The sequence below is a fragment of the Poecilia latipinna genome, unplaced genomic scaffold (genome assembly GCF_001443285.1).
Source record: "Poecilia latipinna isolate Pla-1442-1.1 unplaced genomic scaffold, P_latipinna-1.0 Scaffold2052, whole genome shotgun sequence".
In the NCBI taxonomy this organism is placed as follows: Eukaryota; Metazoa; Chordata; class Actinopteri; order Cyprinodontiformes; family Poeciliidae; genus Poecilia; species Poecilia latipinna.
The window spans coordinates 15,403-36,888 of record NW_015114668.1 but is presented as its reverse complement, the minus strand read 5'-3'; the positions used below and the strand labels follow the sequence as shown (position 1 = coordinate 36,888).

The 21,486-nt window shown below is 38.0% G+C and overlaps 1 protein-coding gene across 1 annotated transcript in view; it reads left to right on the top strand.

The window, feature by feature from the left end:
* The window catches only part of LOC106935973 (ephrin-B2a-like), a 34,615-nt gene that overhangs the window by 6,638 nt on the left and 6,491 nt on the right, over window positions 1-21,486 (top strand). Inside the window, exons 2-4 of the mRNA XM_015016726.1 lie at window positions 6,826-7,109; window positions 18,674-18,766; window positions 19,394-19,498. Of these exons, the coding sequence (XP_014872212.1) occupies window positions 6,826-7,109; window positions 18,674-18,766; window positions 19,394-19,498 (482 nt within the window). The remainder of the gene's footprint in view (window positions 1-6,825; window positions 7,110-18,673; window positions 18,767-19,393; window positions 19,499-21,486) is intronic.

Below are 21,486 nucleotides of genomic sequence, written 5' to 3'. Positions count from 1 at the left end.
TTTCACATTCTGATGTCCAAAGATAAAAACCTAAAGATGTGTCATTTATTCATGCTGGCCCACAATCATCATTTTATTAAAACAGGTGATTTTTAGTTCATGTTACATGACAAAAACACAAAATCTTACTGTCTACTTTCTATTGAAAACACCTTAGTTCACTTGAAATAAGACAAAACTTACTGAAAGTAACTTCAGCAAGGTGTGGGAACTTTTCTAAGTCAATAATTCTTGAATATAGATTTAAAAAACAAAGTACTAGTTTCACTGGCAGATTATTCCACTTATAACATGGAAAACATGTGTTAAAAGTGAAATAATCTGCCAGTTGAACTAGAACTGGGTTGCTAGGCGACGGGCTGGGCTTGGCTGTGGTTGCTAGGTAACGGCTCAGAATAAGTGGACTATTCTGCCAGTGGAACTGGCACTTTTTAAAATCAATATTCAACAATTACTTCCTTAAACCAGCCTCTGCATTTTGTTGAAAAGTTTCTTCTAAGTTAGTTTTATCTTATTTCAAGTGAACTAATACATTTGTTCTAAAACTAGGACAAAAATACTTGGTAAGATTTTGTCTTTTTGCAGTGTAGGATACATTTTTTAAAAGTTCAACTTCTGGTTTTCTATTTTCATATGAAATATGAACTAGAGGATCCATTAAAGGAAGAATCAGTACATCTATTCACTGAAAAACTTTCTCAGACACTAAAAAAGTGAAATACTGATTGTTAAAAATGGTTCAAAAACTTGGTCACTTGATTTTTTTCCATCATTTCTTTTAAATTCAATAATTTGTAGGCAGCTTTTATGGTACCAGCAGCTCAAACTGAAGTAAAAAACTCAATAAATTCACTGTGACTCGCAGAAAATATGGAGCAAAGTTCATTCTCTATCAGTTTAATAAAGAGCGCCGTTTTTAAATGTCAACTTCTGTCTGATTTAGGATTTTAAGTCCCGCAAATGAATCCAGATTATAACGGGTTTTCCTCCCAGTCTGGTCTCGGAGAATCTGGGAACAACCAGAAGTCCGGCAGACTGCGAGGGGAAAAATTCACGAAGGCCAATCAAGAACAATGAGCTGCTTCAGATAGGATGAAGCCGTGGTCCATTAAAGGCTTTATGTGTAGTAAAAATGTTCTGGAGGTCCGAGCGGAGATGGCAGGAGAGCGGGAACACGATCCCCGTCTGAAGCACCTGTTTGGATCAGCTGCAACGTTTTCTGAGAGCTTTTTGGACAACCAGCTAAGATGGTGTCACGGCGTTTTAATTCACATTAGAGCAGGAACGGGTTTGTCCGGTGTCCTGAAATGCTGGGACGTTTCAGACGTGGCTCAACAGCAGAATGCCAGAAAAGTGAATTATGTTCCTGTAGTTTCTGATTTCAGGAGTTACAGACGTATAACTCCTGGAAATTCAGTCGGATCAGGACCAAAATTCCTCTAAAAAGTATTTAAATATGATCCAACAAGCTGCTGAATCAAACTCATCCTTTGTTTTTGGTAAATAAATAATGATAGTGGAATATTTTTATAATTTGGGTCTCTTTTTGAAAACTATTTGAACAGAAACTGAAATGATTAATCATGTTAATTGTGATTAATCAATTGTTGAAACAATCGTCAACTAAGTTAGTAATAATCGTTAACTGGATAGTAGAGACTAAAAAGGCACTTTGCTGAAAGAACAACTTATTTAGAGCAGTAATTAGCCAAAGTTATACTTTTTTCTGTAAATATTTCCTACCTAGGACTCCTAAAGTTGAAGTTTTAACTTCACCTCCTATTATACATATTTTGTTGTCCAATTATTAATCTGTTAATCCAAAAATAAGCAGATAATCCCTACACTGCATTGATGTTAACTCAAGTAGAAAGGACCGAGCTTTTCATATTTTTATAGACGTTACAAGTATTTTCATAGCTGCTGATGCGTCCTTTACTATAATCAAGCTAAAGGGAATGTTGTTGTATTTCAGGTGATAAAATGTTTATTTCCTTGTTTAATTATTTACATTTTATGTATTTCTGATACTGTACAAAAAGGGCTTAAGTGGTTAAATAAAAATTATGCAGAATGAATCTTTTTTTTTTATCAGATTAATCGATTAATCGTCAGAATAATTAGAATAATTGTAAGTTCCAGCCGTAGTTTTAAGTTACTTTTAAAGTACATTGAAATTTAATAAAGTTTCACTTATGAACAGGTTAAACATGAACACATGAATAAAATGATGAACCAAATATTACAAAATAAAATGTTTTTTGCATTTGTATGATAACTTTTGGTCATTTTTAAACGATTTCTTGCACTTATAAGTTTAAACGTTGAGATTGTTGCTGCCCTTTCAGGGGAAGATTTTCACTTTAGAGTCAGAAATCCTTGTGAGCCTCTCAGAAATGATAGTTGGATTAATGATCAGTTTATCCAGTCCGTCGTACCAACTCCTATTTTTTGTTTATCTGGCTCTTTGCAGACTCCAAGTTCCAACTTGTTCTGAATGTACGAAACGAGATTTTCAGGTGGTTTTAACAGTGGTGTCGCAGTTTTTTTTTTTTTATACTTTCAGCTCTCAGATCTGTTTGTTTCAGACAGCAATTACTTCATATTTATCCCACAGACATCCAAACACAGCCGGGAGGTTTTCCCACTACGGGACGCTTCACATCCTATCACCACCTCCTCATTTCTGCATACCGAGAAGATTTTATTCTTTATACCCAAACGCACTCAGAGTGTCAGCCAAGATAACCTCCCAGCACGAGTTTCTTCTTCACACCGACTCTGAACATTGTTAGTTACTTATTAATTATTTAAAGTTTGGAAAAAATAGCAGATATCCTGAAGTATCTAACTGTAGTACTGTGAAAATATTAAGCTTAAGTTAGTTTGTTTTTAGATAAAATCAACATAAAAGTTCCTCATACCTGCAATCTTCCTCCTCACAGGCAGGGGGCGACACCTGCCATTCAGTATCTGTTAAAATCTGTTGTAAAACCCTTTTCTTGCTGGGTTTGAGGCTTCTGACAGAGGCAACCCTAAGAGGGGGGCAGAAGGGGCCATAACCTCCCATGGAAAAATACTTAGCACTTCACTGGATCCTGCAGAAAATCATGGTTGACTCATACTAAACATGACAGAGTCGTCGTCTTCTGTCTAAACATAAACGTAAAAACTAAATATGATTTTTTTCAACTGAATTTTTTGTTTCGTTTATTACAACGGAGTATCAGGAAAAAATGACGATAATAAAGTCACAAAATTACAAGAATATCTAAATATTATGAGAAGAAACTCGTACAACAACAACAAAGTCAAAATAAGAGAATAGTCATAGTATTATGACTTCCTAGTTATAGCACTAACTTCATAAAGCCACAGTAGTATGACTAGTAATACTACAAGTTTGAAGTAAAAAAGAAAAACAGTCAGAGATTAAGCTCAGATTTTTTTTAAAAAAATGGAAATTTCTGATTTGGAAAATTAACACATTTGCTAAAAAAAAATTCTAGAAAATGTTCTACTTTTTAATTCAGAAATTTTCTTGTTTTTCTACAAAATTTATGCAATTAATCTAAAAATGTATGATTTTTTTTCTTGCAGTTTTTTTTTTTACTTTTTTAACTGAGTTTTTTTCTACAAATTTGTCAACATTTGGAGCTCAGAAATGTCCTTCTCTTCTCTAGACAATTTCAGAGACTAATGTCAAAATTCTGAGGGATTTTTTCCCAGCAAATTTTTGACCTTTAAACCTGAGAAATCTGTCTTTTCCAAAGTATTTCTGAGATTAACCTAAAAATTCCTGAGTTTTTTGGCGGAAATTTACGCTCTTTTTTTCTGTCTACGATGGCCCTAATACGCCGCTGCAGGAACCTCAAGCTGCGTCGCATGTCAATGTTTCACTCAGACTTGGACGCTGCACACATGAAGGCGGCAGCAGCAGCTGCAGCCTAGAGGCCAGTTTCCAGTGACCGTCCCTCCATCTCTCCGTCTCTCTGTCCCTCCGTCTCCTTCAGACTTGTAGAGGACGGTGGCAGATGGCGCTGCGAGGCGAAGACGTAGAGTCACTCTCCCTTTGCCTCTGTTTCTTCCTGAGCCTGTCGCTGGATGCAGCGAGCCGCCGCTGAGCGCATCCCTGCGGGTGGCACAGGAAGAGAGAGAGAGGGAGAAACACCACGGCCTAGTTAGCTGCTGCTGTTTGTGACCCGCAGCTGCCTGAAGCAAACAAGGTGATGTTTGGAGAAGAAATGCAGCGGTTGTAGGAGCCATGATTGTTGATGTGATCATTTGGATTCTTCTCCGATTTCTCCTTGTGAGAAATTAGAGCTAAAAATCACCAAATGGAGGCAGCTCATATATAAATCCTCCTGCTGATACAGTTGTTTTTTCCCCATCAGCAAAGTCAAGATTTTACACCTGAAATAATAGACTTTCTGTTTTATTCCCATGGCTTCCAGTTAGTTTCAGTTTTATGGAATATTCTCGGAAAAGCAAGGACTTCTGTCCCAAATATATGTGAGGGAAAGACTCAGAATAGACACAACCAACCAACCTTGAACAGTTTAGTTCTATATTGATTACATTTTTTGCACAAACTCATTCTTAGATAATGAGATTTTATTTTTTCATGGTGTCTTGTCACTTTTAATCCAAATTAACTGATGCTGGCCATGCGCCCTAACTCAACGTTTACACTCGCATGCAACTGCAAACAGATGCACTGCTATACAATTATGCATGTTTGAAAAGAAAAAGTAGAGCCTGCTGCACAACCAGCAATATTGCAGCAAGTCATTTCTAAATAGTAAATCAACAACAACAAAAAAACACTTGTCTTTTCCATCAGCCATTGTACATACAGTACCAGCTGACCAAATGTACTGGAGTTAGTTTGGGTTGCTAGGTAACGATTCGGTGTGACTCAACAATTGAAATGTTTTTGAAACAATTTGTCTTCCCGTCACCAAAAACATTAACTTATTGCCAAAAAAAAAAAAAAAAAAAAAAGGTTTTTTAATCTTTGTTATTGAATTTCAGATTCAGCAGAATGAAAAACCCCAGTAACTTGTTTTTACATCTAATTTTCTTATCTGGTTGGAAATTGTGTTTTTAATACAATTTTCCTCAAAACATCCTATTGAAGAAAATTCAGTCATCCTCCTTTTGCAAAAGTTTTATGCTTTTTTTTATTTTAACCCCCCAAAATTTTAATTAAATGTTTATTTTATTTCAAAATGTCAATAACTGTTTTGATCCCTTCTATATGTTTTATGATGTTTTGAGATGGTACGACTTAATGTTCATCTTAAAGTCTGACATCATATATATTCTGTTTCTGTGATATTTGCTGAAACCTTTTTGATTTACAACCAATTTCATGGCTATAACTTCATCTCCATAAATGCGGTTTATACATCAAAATGTTGGCATTTTTATCTACTTTCTTTCAATTTGTTCTCCACTCCTGCAGGACTTATTGTTTTCTGTCAAATCACTCCAGACTGCAGAGAGCCTACACCTCAACTCTCATTATGATTCAGCTCTGAATTTATATTTCAAACCTCCAATTTGGAGGGTTGATATCTGCTACATGAAACGCTGCAGACACATAAAAATGTCCATGCAAGACAACCAGAAGTTTCCACTTCCTTCTGTTTAAAAACTTTTCACAGGCACTTTACTGTTTTTAAAACAGGACACTTTGTTTGAGTCTTATACTTCTGTTTTGCTGCTCCTCAGAAAGGGAGGGAATCTCCATAGCAACCAGCATTTTCTCTGCTTTTAACCAGCAGCTTTTTCTTTCTCATTTTTAACCAATCAGAGACAGGTTCTGGTTCGCTAATGCCTGAAACAGAAGGAAGTTGGTGTTTCTTTGGGCGTCAGATGCCTTTTTCAACAGCTAGTTTAAAATGCTAACAATAAAATCAATTTGTTTCCCCATCAGTGGTACTAAATAGGGTATGTATCTGATAGTTTTCGGTAAAGTTTCTTTTAATTGGACATATACGTCATTACAGCAGAAGACGACGGACTGGATGTAAACAGTCAGTGGCTGAAAATCATAATTATGATATTATGAAAGTTGCAGTTTTGCGTTCTTTGTATTCGCTTCCTTCATGCTGTTATGAGCCTGTGCTGACATTTTTTGTTTTGTTTGCGCATGCGGGTCCCTGGGGATATAAACTGTCTTATTATATTCACATTTATTTAGTAGCGTGAACGACCATGCAAAAGAAATATTTTTCATAAAAAATAAAATAATTGGAATTGAGTATAAAAACCTGCAGGCTATGGCTGAAAAACGTATCACAATATAAGCGTTTCATATTGGTCAATATCGATAATTATTGATTCTCTTTTTGTTTTAAATACCTGAAATACTGGTGAGCTAGTTCTGTGACCTTTTCTGTTTTAACCCCAGTTTTCACTATTGCTAGGCAACCAAAAGTTACTTTTAAAGTTATTGCCTGGCAACCAGAAGTTACTTTAAAAGCTGTTGCTAGGTAACCTAAGAGTGAGTGAGTTGATTCCACCAACCTTGCTTAGCCAGCTGTGAGAGAACCTTTTCTCTGCCTACATTTCCCAGAATGCTGCGTGGTTCTGGATTGGAGTTCATTGGAATTATCTAAATTTTTTCAGATTTCAGTGATCAATATCTATTGATATTGATCACGTGCCTGTCACTATATTGTTATTGATTTATTGTCCAGCCCATATGTGAATGTAGCATTAGATTCAGTTACGATGGTCAGCCGTCATCTAAGATGGCCGACCATCGCCAGTCTAAACATTACCTCCCTAGTAACACCTTCCCTCCTTCTTTTCCAGATTTGTTCCGGGCCAAGGCGTGGTTTTGTACCCGCAGATCGGGGACAAGCTGGACATTGTGTGCCCGCGCGTGGACGGCGGGGTGGTCGACGGCGTGGAGTATTACAAGGTGTACATGGTGCCCAGGGAGCAGCTGGAGAGCTGCACCATCACCAAGGCCGACACGCCGCTGCTGAACTGCGTGAAGCCCGACCAGGACGTGAAGTTCACGCTCAAGTTCCAGGAGTTCAGCCCCAACCTGTGGGGCCTCGAGTTCTTCAAGGGGAAGGACTACTACATCATCTGTGAGTGTTCGGGAGCGAATCCGGGTTAATAAGGACTAGGGCCGCTGAGAAAATAAAAAATACTTCTCAGAAATTTACATTAATCTGACAACTCTGATTTAAATCTCATAATTTTGACTTTGTTTTCTCAAATTCTGATGTTTTTTAATGAAATTCTGGCTTTAATCTGAGAATTTCATCTTTAATCTCAGAAGTTTAACTATTTTTTCATCAAAATTTGGATTTTTTTCTCATATTCTGTCTTTAATGTGGGAAATCTGTCTTTTCTCTAAATAATTGATTATATTTCTCAGAGTTCTGATGTTTTCAGAATTTTGAATTTAATCTCAGAATCCCGGTGTTATTCTCAAAACTTTACTGTCTCAAATTCTGATTGTAATCTGAGAAATTCTGTCTTTAACTTAAAAATTTAGAAAATTTTTTCACAAATTTTGACTTTAATCGTGGAATTCTGGTGCTAATGGGAAAATTCTGACTTTTTCCTTTCTGAAATTCTGACTTAATCTGAGAATTCTGTCTTTGACCTTGGAAATCTGACTCATTTCATAATTCTGCTTTTCTTTGAATTCAGACTTTTTTCTCATAATTTTGTCGTCAATCTTCTGCGATCCACAGTCAGAATTCTGATAAAACATCAGAATTTTAAATTTTTCCCAGTGTCCCCTGACCCTCCTCCAGATAATCCCCCCTCGGAGTCGGTGTGTGTTTAGCTGGTGGCCAGCAGGTGTGTCCACTCCGCCTGGCTGATTTTCCTGCGATTTGCTAATGCCATCCTGAGAGGAAGCTCTGACGGGGTTTCTGCGCCGGCCCCCTGGTTTGAAACATGGGAGGCGGACTGAACCATCTGTGTGGCGCCGATGGGGGGCGGCTGCGTGTGCGGGGGGGTTGAGCTGCAGATCGGACCATCTGCGATCCTCTGCCACCGCCATCTGTGAGCTGTCACAGTGGGGAAGGCCGTATTTCTTAGAGGGAAGAAAGGAGAGCGAGGCGTTTGCTTCAGACTCTGCCGCTCAGTTTGCGGCCGCCGGCGCTGCGGGTTACCTGCACGGCGAGGCGCATCTGGACGTCGACGTGAGCAAACCGAGCGGATCGGGCTCTTCTTTAGGGTGACGGGAAGAAGAGCCACGTCTAGCTTTACAGTTCTGGAAGTTTATTGGCTTCTGAAGTTTTAATTTTGGAAAATCTGGGGTTTTTTTACACCAATGTACTCACTGGGTTTCCATAGTTCTGTGATGTCACCGTGCCAAGGGCGGCCATCTTGTTTGACAACAGTTTGAATTCAGGTCTACAAAACGGCAAATATTTAATTTTCTACTTAAGAGTTAGGCAAAGATTGTACTCCAGTAAAAGTAGCGCTATTTCAATATATTTTTACTTAAGTAAAATGTTCAAGAATTTACTCAGCATTCGGTAACGACTGCAGTACTGATGAACTGATCAAAATACCATTTAATATTTAAAAATTACATCAGCAGATGGACCAAAACATACATGAATGTGGAAATTTTGGTATTTTAAATATCAAAATGAAAATAATTCATATAAATGACATAAGTACAAAATAATAAAATCAAGTAAAATCAGTTCCTTTCAATTTAAAATTTATGGCAAAAACAGCATGTCTGATTAATTTTTAGTTAAAACATGTTTGTTCTTCGTTCAGTGAAGTTACTCACACTAAATCGATTTTACTCAAGTAAAAGTAGCTATACTTAAAACAAGAAAAATAAAAAGAATAAAACTGGATCTGGTATAAGAGGAACCAAATCTTTAATTTTCTCTTGCTGCATGTTGAAAAAAATCCCCTCCATGCAGCTGCTGATTTGACAAGTTGGAACAAAAAGATCGGTGGGAAACATCAATTCGGATCTTAAGTAAGACGGGCTGAAAATCCAATTTTCCTGCAGATTCTCCTCTGCTGATGCTCTCGTCTCCTTGATGCTTAAAATGGGACATGAAGAGCTGAAACGCTCACAGACAGGTAATGAAAACAGGTGCAGACGACAGGAAACATGCAGGCGTTTGGGATCATTCTGGGTTTTAACATAAATACAAATAAACGGCACACAACCTTTTAATATTCCATGGTTTTCATTCCTTTTGTACTGATTTATTCCTCATTATTTAAGAGATTATAATTAAAATAAATTAGTGCTCTGGTGCAGTTTTCTGTTTTACATAATTAAAGATTCACCGATCAGAGATTTTGTGGCTAATTTTTGTTCACCATGTTAATCTCTCAGATTTAGGTGCTATAAATAACAGCCTTAAGCTTTTTAAATTCATTTACTCTAAATATAGAAACTCATAGCAGTCCTGCTGGAATTGATGATTGAAACATTTTATTCGCTCTGCATTTTCGTTTTCAAAATATTTTTATTAGAGCTAATCAGATAACAATAAATATTAACTTTATTGAACATGAGCACCTATTGACACATTTATCAATATAATATTAACAAGTATTTATAAAAAATACACTAGTTTCAGTTTTTTAAGAAAATGAAAAGATAAAACTGCTCTGCATTTATATCTCTATCATTTCAAAACAAAGAAAAAAAATAGTTTATGTTTTAAGCTCTCCTTGGAATCTTCTATTAGCACTTAGCATTATTAGCATAGCTGCTAAATTAGCAGCCTGAATGAGCAGCCAATATGGCTACATGTAAACAAGATTTTATGTTTCCTCTAAACATTTTACGACTCTGAAAATAGTGAATTTTGAGTCTTTTTTTCTCTCTACTGACTTCCACACTGAAGATTGTTATTGTCACTGTGACCTGTATTTTAGCTTTTAGCTATATTGATCTCTCCTCAATCTCTTCAGATTGTTTATGGAGTCCTAAATCTGATAAAATATGATTGATTAAAACATTTATCTATAATAATAAGAAGAATAAACAGAAGGAATCCCTTTTTCTGATGATTAATTTGTTACCTGTGCAACGTGACGATTCAGTTGCGTGTTGCTTTTTGACTTATTTGCTTTGAAACACTTCATTAGCTGAAATATCTTGTCTGGCAGGTTGCAATGCAAGAGAGAGGACCATTTTTTTAAAATATATTTGAGTCCTGAACCGGCTCTACCGGTCTCAGTTTTCTCTGCAAAACCTGTAAAGAACAACAAGTTCTACTTTGCTGTTTTTATAGGTTTCGTGTGAAAGTCTGAACCAATCTAGAAACTATTGTCAGCTAATAAGACTGAGCTTATTGTGTTAGTTCAAACTTCATGAGAACTAATTTTGAATCTAAATTTAGAATTATTAAAAAAAAGAAAAGCTCATGTCATTATAAACCAGTTAGCCTAGAGAGTAAGTCATATATTAACTCTGTTTATTTACATCTGCTAAATTAAATTAATGCTCTTCTATTCACTCTCATAAACTATATTTTAGTTTGTCTGAATTTCCAGGAAAGCCCGTCTCATCACAACTTTCAGCTTTAGCTGTAAGAAAGCAAAGTAAATAGAAATTTCAGCCACTTTTATAGCAGTAAACAAGGATGGTTACCCCTTAATAAAGTCTTTATTAAAGACTCTAGCTAAATAAATTGTCACTCACAGATTAAAGTGAATACCTGTACTGTTATTTCAGAGGGAATTACACTGCAAAAAATAGTACAATCCTGAAGCTTTAATGGTTTAACTGTTTAAAGCTTAATGAGAATTGAGAGGAATTTATTTTTAATAAGAGGATCTAACAGTGAACTTTCTCTCTGCTCACACACGGCGGTCACCATGTTCTCACCTTTGGGGGAAAGGTACTACTGGGAAAGATTAAATTGTTTTTCTCTATATCTTGATTAACTTTTTCATTATGTTAGCTTGTGTTTGTAGACCTGAAAGATGCATAATTAATAACAGAATCCCACAGTGAACATGTGCTCTCACACAGCAGTCACCATGTCCTCACCTTTGGGGGTAAATCTTGACTTATTTATAGAAGAGTCATTTCTCAGTAGAGCGCTATTTAAAAATACTTTGTCATGTTAAAAACTCGTCTCGAAACTCAAAAGCATTCATTGAAACACTGGAGCAGAGACTATTTATTCATTCAACCAAACATCCATCACATTATTGTAAGCATAAAATGACAATAATTAAATATTTTTATTGTTTGTTCCAGAAATGAGCAGCTAGAGAAGCCAGAGCAATATGATGGGATCAAAAACCTAAAAGGAAATCGCGGTGAATGTTCTCTTTGTTCACACACGGCAGTCACCATGTCCTCACCTTTGGGGGTAAATGTTGACTTGTTTACAGAAAATTCACTTCTCAGCAGAGCATTTTTTTAAATACTTCAGAAAGAGTTAAAAAAAAAAAACAGCATCATTTAGCTCAAATTTCTCCAAAACGGTAACCTGAAAGGGAATCGTTTGATCTGTGAATCTAAATTCTTATTGTCATTGACGTAATTCCACTGTTGGCCTGAGGGGGTGCTGTTTCTACATCTTTTGTCTCCATTTGTGTTGAAAAGCAGTGACGATATTGCAGATTTTTCTATAATTAAGCTGTAATTTCTCAGCTAAAATAGACCAACCACTGCTGCTGATGTGTGTGTGCGCGTGTGTGTGTGTTTCGGTTCTTGACAGCGCCATCCAGGACCCATCAGACTGTGACAGCTCCTCAGAAAAGTTCACCGCCAGGGTTTCATTAGTCTCTTGGAATGAGCACTCAATACGTAATTAATTAAGCGGCGTTTAATCCTCCATTTCTCCACACAATCGGCCTCACATCGCTTGTGCGGATCTGAGGCTCGACCGATTGGATTAACGTTGCCTCCTTTGATTTGGCTGCCAACACTTCAGGGCTTTTTTCATTTCAAATCAGCAAGCATCGATGACGTACGGAAAGAGACGCCGTTTCCGTTTTCGGGCGGGTTTGTCGTGTATGTCTCTGTTTTTTAAAGTGCACAATGGTGCCACAGTCGAGTGCAGACGGGCTTGATGTGATCCTTTGCGGCAGCGTGGCCCGAAGCCGAGAGATGAGCGAGCCGGATGATTACGTGCGCCGAGGAGAAGGGAGAGAGAGAGAGAGGGATGAATAAAGAGGGAAAGGGGCCAGAGAGAGTGACGAAAGAGAGCTAACGAGGGTGAGGAGGGGCGAGGAAAGAGAGCTAAAGAGAGGAAGAGGAGGGCAGGAGAAGGACGAAGCTGCAGTGACAGTCAGAGGGAAATCTGACCAGTTTTTCCTTGAGTCGCAACAGAACCTGAGAGCTGCAGGGAATAACTGGGTCTTTTTTGGTTAATTCACAGTTTCCATTGACCATAAGACTTAAGCAAATTGGAATAACAAAAATAAATTTGCTGAATGGAAACAAGACGATTTGGAAAAAACTCATGTTTGTGTGCAAGGGTGAGGTGCGATCAAATGTGATTAAATTATTTCACAACACTGGAATAGAAAGACTTTTTTCGCATCACACGATTCTTGTGCACCAGAATCCTGTTTTCTTTTTCGACATTAGCGGAATATTGACAAAGTTTTGCCCACATTTGTAATGGAAACATTTCTAAAATTATGGTGACATTGTTTTGCATCACACGAGTCACATGATCAACAACCGGATGTTACTACTGGCAGAAACCACAAAGAAGATGACAGGAAGTGGTAAAAGGATGATGTGTTTTAGAAATCATTCACGCCTGATTTTAATTGTGTTTCTTTTTTAACAGAAACATCGCAGAACTGCGGGGGTTTCCTTCAACAAAGTTTCTCAGACATTGTAGTGGAAACTCAGCTACTGACATTAAAATGCTTGTGTGGATGAATCAGCTGTAGTCCCAGTGTGGGAAATATTCACATGCATTTCTTCTTCTGCACCTTTAATTAAATAAACTCCTTTCAGTGCCGCACTAATTGGATGTTAAATTCAACCCAAATGGATCCAAACAATAGGTTCTAAGTGGGTTTTTTCCCTTTCTTTCCTGCTGATTAGAGATGGTTGTTGGGCAGCTTTGGTATTCGCGGTGACCCGGCTCTCTCGGGGGGTCGCAAGGGTCCTGAAAGGGACCGAAGGCGCCTGCTGTCACGGCCAATTACCGCGCACCGCCGTGACGGGCATTAACCAGCCTGTAACCTCCGCTCTGTGGCGATGTCCTCACGCTCCGCGTTTAGATCACTGTCCACGAATCCATCCTGGTTCTGTCCATCAGGACGGCCCCTCTGTTCTGATCCGATCTGAAAGGCTGCCAGTAGTTATTGACCCGTCATCGTCTTTCGGTGCAGCATTGTGTGCTGGTTGCACACAGGAACAGGGCCAGACTTTAGAAAGCAGCAGCCCAGGGCGCCACTGTTTTGGGGGGCCTCAAAGTTTTTATTTTCTTCTTCACCGCAAAAACACAAAATCTCACCAAGTGTTTATTTTTTTGGTTTAGTTTCGAGTGCAAATAGAGTCAATAATTTCTTAATATTGATGAAAAAATCCCAGCTCCATTAGCAGATTATTTCACTTACAACATGTGAAAAATGTCTTGTTGAAGTAATCTGCCGGCGGAACTATAATTGGGTTGCTAGGCGACGGGCTGGGCGTGGCTGGGGTTGCTAGGTAACGGCTCAGTGCCCTGCTGTCGGAATTAAGGAATTATAACAAGCTCCTATATGTTGCTGAAAAGTTATTCATACTTTTGTCTTATTTCAAGTCTACTAAGATATTTGTACTAGAAAGTAGACAAAAGTACTTGGTAAGATTTAGTTTTTTTGCATTTTCTTTAATGATTGCAGGTTTTGTAAACATTGTACTTTATAGAAAACTCATAGGCCCAAATTAGGTGAATTGTGTTAATATCCTTGAGACTTTTATGCATATTGACAATATTCAAGTACTTTATGACTTTGATAAGTAAATTATGAAAAGTAAAGTAAGTAAATTATGAAGTTACAGTCAATTTCTTTGGAAACAACATGGAGTTATTAAACTATCAGTTTATACCTGCCGATGTATAGTTTTTACCTTCTAATTTACTGTAATTTCCGTTAGTAAAAATAAGTTTTTCTTAGTGGATGGGGGGGGCCAAAAGTGTCTCCTGTCCAGGGGCCTACATCCCTGTAAATCTGTCCCTGCACAGGAAACATGGCAGCTCGGTTTTATTAGGTCAATTCAAACTGATCACAAGTTTAATATGAATTTCTTCTACAATGTGAAGAAATTATGTCGATTTTTCAATTTGGGTTTTTCTATTTTATGGTACAAAAGACAGGAAGGCGTTTTAGGACGTCTCTATCCGAAAACAATTGACTGTCGTGTTAAACTGGCTGATTTTCTGCCTTCTTGATTTGTCAAACAGGAGAAAATGAAACTGAACTCGGAGAAAGCTGAGGAGGTTGATGCGTCCAGGATTTTAAACACATTTGTTTCTTCATTCTGCTTATTTTAGGATTTACCTCTCATGATTTTCACTTTCTTTTCACTTTCACAGATATATGCTAGGATCTGCTTAGGACCAATCTGTTTCTTTCTGTCTTTCTTTCCTTCCTTTGCTCCCACTTTCTCTTTGTCTCTCTGATTCCTTCTGAACTTTCTTCCTCCTTTTTTCTATCTTTCTGTCAGAGTAGCCTTTTTGTTAGCAATGATAGCAGGTGCTAACGTTAGCATCAACTGTTTCTACAAGCTAACCTCACATTAAAGTTGCGTTAATGTTGAAAATAACCTCCTTTTTCTCTCATAGCCGCTACTATTACAACTCCTGCTCAGATTGGGCATGAATTTAACAATTATAAAGGAAGTTTTATATATAAAAAATACCTCAGATCTTGTGTTTTTTATTACATTTGGATTAAATCAGTGGTGTAAGATGATTTCTTTTATCACAAAGAAATAGTGGAGTAGAATAAATAAATCAATGGGTTTAATTTTTGGGTTAAATATGGTAGTTGCAGATTCTAAAAATAGTTTTACACTCAACTGACTCACTCCTCTGTGGTTACCTAGCAACTCACTCACTCTGTGGTTACCTAGCAACTCACTCACTCTGTGGTTACCTAGCAACAACCTCTTGAGTAACTGGTGCAGCAGCAGTTTAAGGTTTCGCCACAACAGCTTAAAATAATAATTAAAAAAAAAAAAACAGTGTGGAGTGAAAACTGTGGATAAAACAGGAAATGTCATGCATCCAATTTGGATTGAGATATTTAAAACAAAAAACTAATCAATAACTGTTTATCTATGGATATTAACACTTATATTGTGATAAATTTTTCAAACCAGTTTTATTTTTCTAATATTCACTGTAAAATTATTAAATATTGTAAGACGTATCAGCATTTGATTAAATATATGAAATAAACATAAAATAACTCAGTCAGAATGGCATAAAATCAGAGTCAACAAAATGTGGATCATGGTATTCCTGTTAGCTTTTCCCAGTGTTGACTGTCCAAAGCAAATGAATGAAATGTTTTATTTTTCCTGCTCTCTTCCTGGAGTTTTACCTAAATCCATTTCGGAGGGGCTGGGATTAGTCGGTTAACTCTTTCCAGCTCGCCTGCCGGCCGCTCCAGCTTGGCCCCGTCTGACTGGACCGAGGAGGGCCAAGTCATTCAGCCAGCCTGAGCCGATTCAACAATCACATTCTGTTTAAATCCAAGTCAGGCCCGCCGAGACTGCAGCCTTGGCACCGACCCCGCTGTGTTTTTATCCCGCATTTAAATGGGAAAACGGGAATTTAAAGTTGAAAATGTCTTTGATTTTTCTGCAGAAACCGAAGCCTCTGTTAAGGGGGAAATGTTTTCTTTCCCGCCACATGAACTCTGACCCCTTCCCAACGCTTCTCTGCCGTTAAGATGTTCGGGGCGTCCCTGCCGGATTGTCGTGTGTTTTGCTAACAGGTTTATGAAGGAAAACACACAAACACGCAGAGGAAGAGTGGGGGGTGGGATCCTTTAAGCAGCTTTGTCCGTAATGTGCTTCAGGTCAGCGAGACGAGGAGCCCGGTCCTCGTTAGCATGCGCTACGCGTCCGCTAACATCACCGTCTTATTGAGGCAGGAGGATTCAGATCAAGATGATTGGTAGCAGCAGGGAGGGAGAAAAGGAGAAACTGAATCCCAGCCGCGATAGATGGAGGTGGGATCCGAAAGGTCTGATGGGCAGATAGGAAGGGAAGAGAGGAAGCAAAGCGGAGGAGAGGAGTGGGTGGGGCGGTTGGATGTGAATGCGGGCCACTGAGCACTGGCGGGAGGCCAGGCCTCTAAGCTCTGGCAGCTCGTTAGCCTCTGTGTTACTGACCTGATAGACCACAAGCCCTGCTGCCCCCACCGCCCCCCACAACTCACTCATGATCTAATATGGATGCACTTCCATCAACTCACCTCTAGAGGCAGCAAATGAGCAGAAAGGTGGAGCTTTTGCACATTTTCCCCTCCTATCCTCTTCCTTCATAACCAATTAATCAATTAATAAAAAAAAATTACATTTGCATGATTTGTTTTTCTCTTTTCTCTCTTCTACCAAAAACTTGATGATGATTTCAGCTAGCACTTTTTAAAAAAATTATTTATAATTAATTTTATTTGTTGTTTTGTTTATTTATTTTGGATATTTAAAATGTCTTTGAGTTCCAGATCCTTCAATATTTTTTGAAGGGCAATTTTCTTTTTCTTTTCTTTTTTTTTGTTTATGAATTTCTCAATCTATTTCAATCATGGTTTTGTTTGTGTGCTGCTTTTATTTCCATTTTAATAATTGTTTTTAGTCGCTAGTTTTTTTTCTGTCAGTTAGCATTTTGTCAGTTGAGGCTACAGCTAATAGCTGCTAGTTAGCGGTAGCGTCTGTTAGCTCATTTTTAACGTCTATGCTCTATGTGTTAGCTATCCAAATAATTGTAAGCCAGAAAACATTTGAGACGGATAAATTCAACCACAATACAAAGAAAAATCATAGATTGTTTCTTTGTTGTTGCTGAAAAGTTATTAAAATCTCGGTAGCTTCGTTGTCTCTGCTGTTCTTGTCCGTCTGCTTATCTGCTTCTGCTCTCTTTGTCCGCCCGTCTCAGTCTCCTTTAAACCCGCTAACTGAGTCTGCTTTTCAGATCTGAGCAATTTTAGGCTTTTCAAATAAAAAAAACGTCTTCTTTAATAAGCGGCCACCGCTCTCCTGGGTGTCGTTAGCACTAATTCACAATAAAGCGCTGAGTCCACCCGCAGCCTGCCAACATGTCTGCTGTCATCGCCGCCCTCTCTCTGCTCCTCTAACAGCCTCCTTCATAAGGCCCATCAGCGCAGTTAGACATATTACAGTCACAATTACTCAGGCTAATTGACTTCAGGGGATGTGAAATATTCCACCGGAGAGAAGCGGCCGAGGTGATGAACAGGCAAACTGTGATTTTATTAAAGGGGAGTGACTCATATCCTTCCTCGGAGGAAGGATCTGTTTCCCCTCACATGTATCTCCACATAGACAAGTTGAATTTTATTGTTTGCATCCAGAAATTTCGCGCATGTGCAAAACGCTGGCAGGTGAAAAGACGATTCTTTTACCTGCCGTCCATCGCCGGGCTGCCGCGGTAGAACTGTTTTGTTAGCAAAATAAAACATGGAGATGTTATTAATTTAGTGCAGTGCTACAACAAAGAGGAAAATAATGTTGAAGAATAACTCAGAACCACTGTATTCTTCTGTTCTTCTCGCTCTCAGACACAACAACAGCTACACGGAGGCTAGTTAGCTAATTTCAACACTTGTTCTACTGATCTGTCAGAGTTTAGCATATTTTAAAATTTTTGCTTACTGAATTGCAACTCACAGAATTCCACAGCACATCTACGTGGTGAAGTTATCAAAGTCAAGCTAGCATAAGTAGCTGACCTACTTCCCTCTCCATCGCAGTTTTTTTCTCTTAATAAAAACTTTTTTTCTGATCTTGTTCTAGTTTTTGTAGCGTCCATTTTTCTTCTATATCTCTAGTGCGTTATGTTGACAACCTGACAGCTAACACCAATTAAAGTCATCGTTGGTAAGCTGCTTTTTGCGGGATGCTGTAAGCGTGACTTCACTTTGCAGTGTGTTGCCAGATTGGGCGGTTTTCTTACCAATTTGACTTATTTTGAACATTTTGGGCTAGAAAGAAAGCTTTGGGTGGATTGTTACCATTTGTGCCACTTTTCCCAACATCTGGCGAGTTTCTAGAAAGTGTTCAGAGGAAATTCTTTGGAAACAGTTGTCATGGGTGGCAGAAAAGCACAAAACTTTTCGTAAAATGCCACGCTGTTGCACTTATCGTATTAGTTAATTTGATTAGTCTTTGGTTAAGCATGATTGAAAAGGACAGAGACACAAAAAACAAAATCTGTTTGTGTTCAAAGAGTTCAGACTCTTAGCTGACACAGTGGGATCTGGTTCTGCTCAGAAAGTAATAAATTACAACCAAAAACGTTCTGCAATGTCGATGACATTTACGTTTATATGTATGACTACATCTGGTGCTTTTAACTGTGAGTTTCATTAGCAGCTGGTGTTTTTGGAGTTGGTTTGCTTTCTGTTTGGGATGGAAACTATCAGTCAGACCTGGCAATCCTTCTGCCCTCCGCCCGTTCTGACCCCGAGCTTCTCTCCGTTTCCCCCTGCAGCTACATCCAACGGCACCATGGAGGGCATCGACAACCAGGAAGGGGGCGTGTGCAAGACCAAGTCCATGAAGATAGTCATGAAAGTGGGGCAGAGTGAGTATCGCAGCATCTAAAGGCGATGTGCAGCACTCCGAACAAGGTCAGAGGAGGCGGCTCCGTCGTCTCCATGACACCTGGGGCTGTAATCCAGCCAACCCAATGCATACACAAACACACATTACAGCTGCTCTCACACGCTGTCGGCTGCACTCCATACACATATGCTAATCTAGTTTACATGCATAATTCCCATGATTCATAGCCCAGCAGATGCAGTGTTTGTGCACCCTGAGAGCGTCGCGTCAGGAGCGCGAGCAGCTCCAGTATTCTCCTGATCCGGAGCTAATGGTTCCACCAGATCCAGCTCAGGTTGAGGATAAATCCAATCTGTGAAATTAGGCTAAAATCTGGTGATTTATCGTCATTTTTAATCCCATTAAAACAAGAAGCGATGTCATTATTAATGCTGCTCCACCTTAAAACCACTGGCTAAAAGTTGTGTGGCACCTTAAAAAAACTGTAATGAATGTGAGTTAATTGACACATATTGACAGGCGATACAGGTAGCAGCTACTGATGTGTCTTTAAAGATAAAGATAGATGCTTGATTTGTCCCCATGGGGGAATTGATGGATTGATTGATTGATTGCCTGCTAATCCGTGTCCATGTTGTTCTTTCAGATCTGTCTGACCCCGTTTCACCCAAAGACATTCCCACCAGAACGCCCTACAAGCCTGGGTCGCCGGGGGATGACAGGGAGAACAACGAAGTCCAGCAGACACGAGGTGGGCCCGGTTTCTAATTTTAATTTATAAGAACAAACTCATAAGCTTTGGGGAGTAAAGATTCAATTTTACCACAACAGCATCTTAAAAATTCAAGAAAAAGTTGCTCTAATGAGAAAGAGCTAGAATAGTTCTTTTTTGTGTTTTTCTTCTTGTAATTTCTGAGTTTCAAGTTGAAAATTTTTTGCCTTTTGAAACTCAAAAATATTTTGAGTTTATTTCTGTAAAATTTCTGAGATTTTTTTTCTAGCAATCTTTGATTTGTCAAACTCATATTTTCCTAAAAGTTGAACATTTCAACTTTTGAAAGTTTTTCTAGAAAATTTCTGACATTAATTTAAAATTTTCTGAGTTTTGTACTAAACTTTTGACTTTTCAAACTCAGAAATTTAGTTTTTTTCTAGAAATATTCTGAGAGTAGTTTCAAAATATTTGAGATCTTTAATAGCTAATTTTTTAATTTTACAATGCAGAAATTTCCTTATTTTTTCCTAGAAAATTTTTGAGTTTAATCTCAAAATTTCTGTTTTATTTTTTTGGTGGAAATTTGATCCTTTTTTCCCTTAAATGGCCCTAAAACTCCGTCGTTATGGTCAAGGAGCTGCACAAAATAAATCAGTGGTGTCTGGGCGTGTGTGTGTGTGTGTGTGTGTGTGTGTGTGTGGGTAACAGAAAGGTCAGCGAATCATCAGCCGGTAATTGAATGTTGCCTATAAAACCGATAAGCATCTCTGGTCCTTCTAAGGTGTCTCCTGGCCGCTCGCCTTTCAGCTTTAAGGTGACATTTTCAGGAAAACGATCCGGCCACCGTCTGCCGTCTTCGGCGCACAGAAACGGGCTTGTTTCGGGTCGAGAGGCTTCGTTTGCGCGCCTCCTATCTCTGCTATTGGATTGCAGCTCAAAAATCTCTGTGTAAGAAAATCAGGAGCAGTAATTTCCTCCGCGAGAAGCAGGAAGTGCCTGGAGACGAATGCAGGCTGACCCACATAAACGCTCCCCTGGATCTCTGAAAAAACAACAACTGAAATAAAACCAATCAAGGGCCTTTACAGCCCAGGAAATTAAACTGAGGAATATTCATTATTTATTTCAGACAAAACAGAAGGAAAGGGTTTAAATATTTGCAACATTAGATAACAAAAATGTGATTCTTTTGTTTCTGTCGATGGAGAGTTTGTCAGTTTTTGGGATCTGTTGGGAGAGGAGAGATCCACCTGAAGAAAACTGGAATGAAGGTTAAGCTACACTTTTAAAAAGCTGCTTAGGAAGTGGGGCTCCACCTTATAAAATATAACTATGTAGGAAAAAAGGAGTAAAATTCTGCCAAAATTTACTACAAAAAACTTTTAGATTAATATCAGAAATGTCCTAGAAAAAAACATGAAAATCTCTGAGCTCCAAAAGTTAAAATTTTGCTAAGAATCTTAGAAATTTTGAGATTAATTTAAAAAAAAAAAAAATTCTAGAAAAAATGTGGAAATTTTTTGGAGCTTCAGAAGTAAAAAATAAAAATAAAAAAAAGTTCTAGACAAAAAACTCATAAAATTGTAGGTCAATCTCAGGAATTTACTAGAAAAAATGTTGATATTTCTTGGTTTCAACTTTGGAATATTTCTGAGTTAAAAAAGTTGAAAAATTGCTAGAAAAACTCAAAAATTTTGAGATTCATCTCAGAAGTTTTCTAAACAAAAACTTGATCATTTCCAAATTTAAAAATTTTCAATGAAAAAATTGCAAAAAAAAAAATAAAGTATGAAAATTTGCTTGAAAACTGAAATTTTCAGATTAATCACATACATTTTCTATAAAAACTTGGGAGTCAGAAGACAAAAATGATCAACTTTTGAAAGTCAGAAATGATGAGAATATTACAAGAAATGAATATATTGCCCAACAAGCTTGTTTCTTACAACAACTTTTTTTCTTGTAATTCCTTCTGGTAAATGTGATTCTTGAGAATAGGGACAAAATGGGTTTTAATTTTCCCA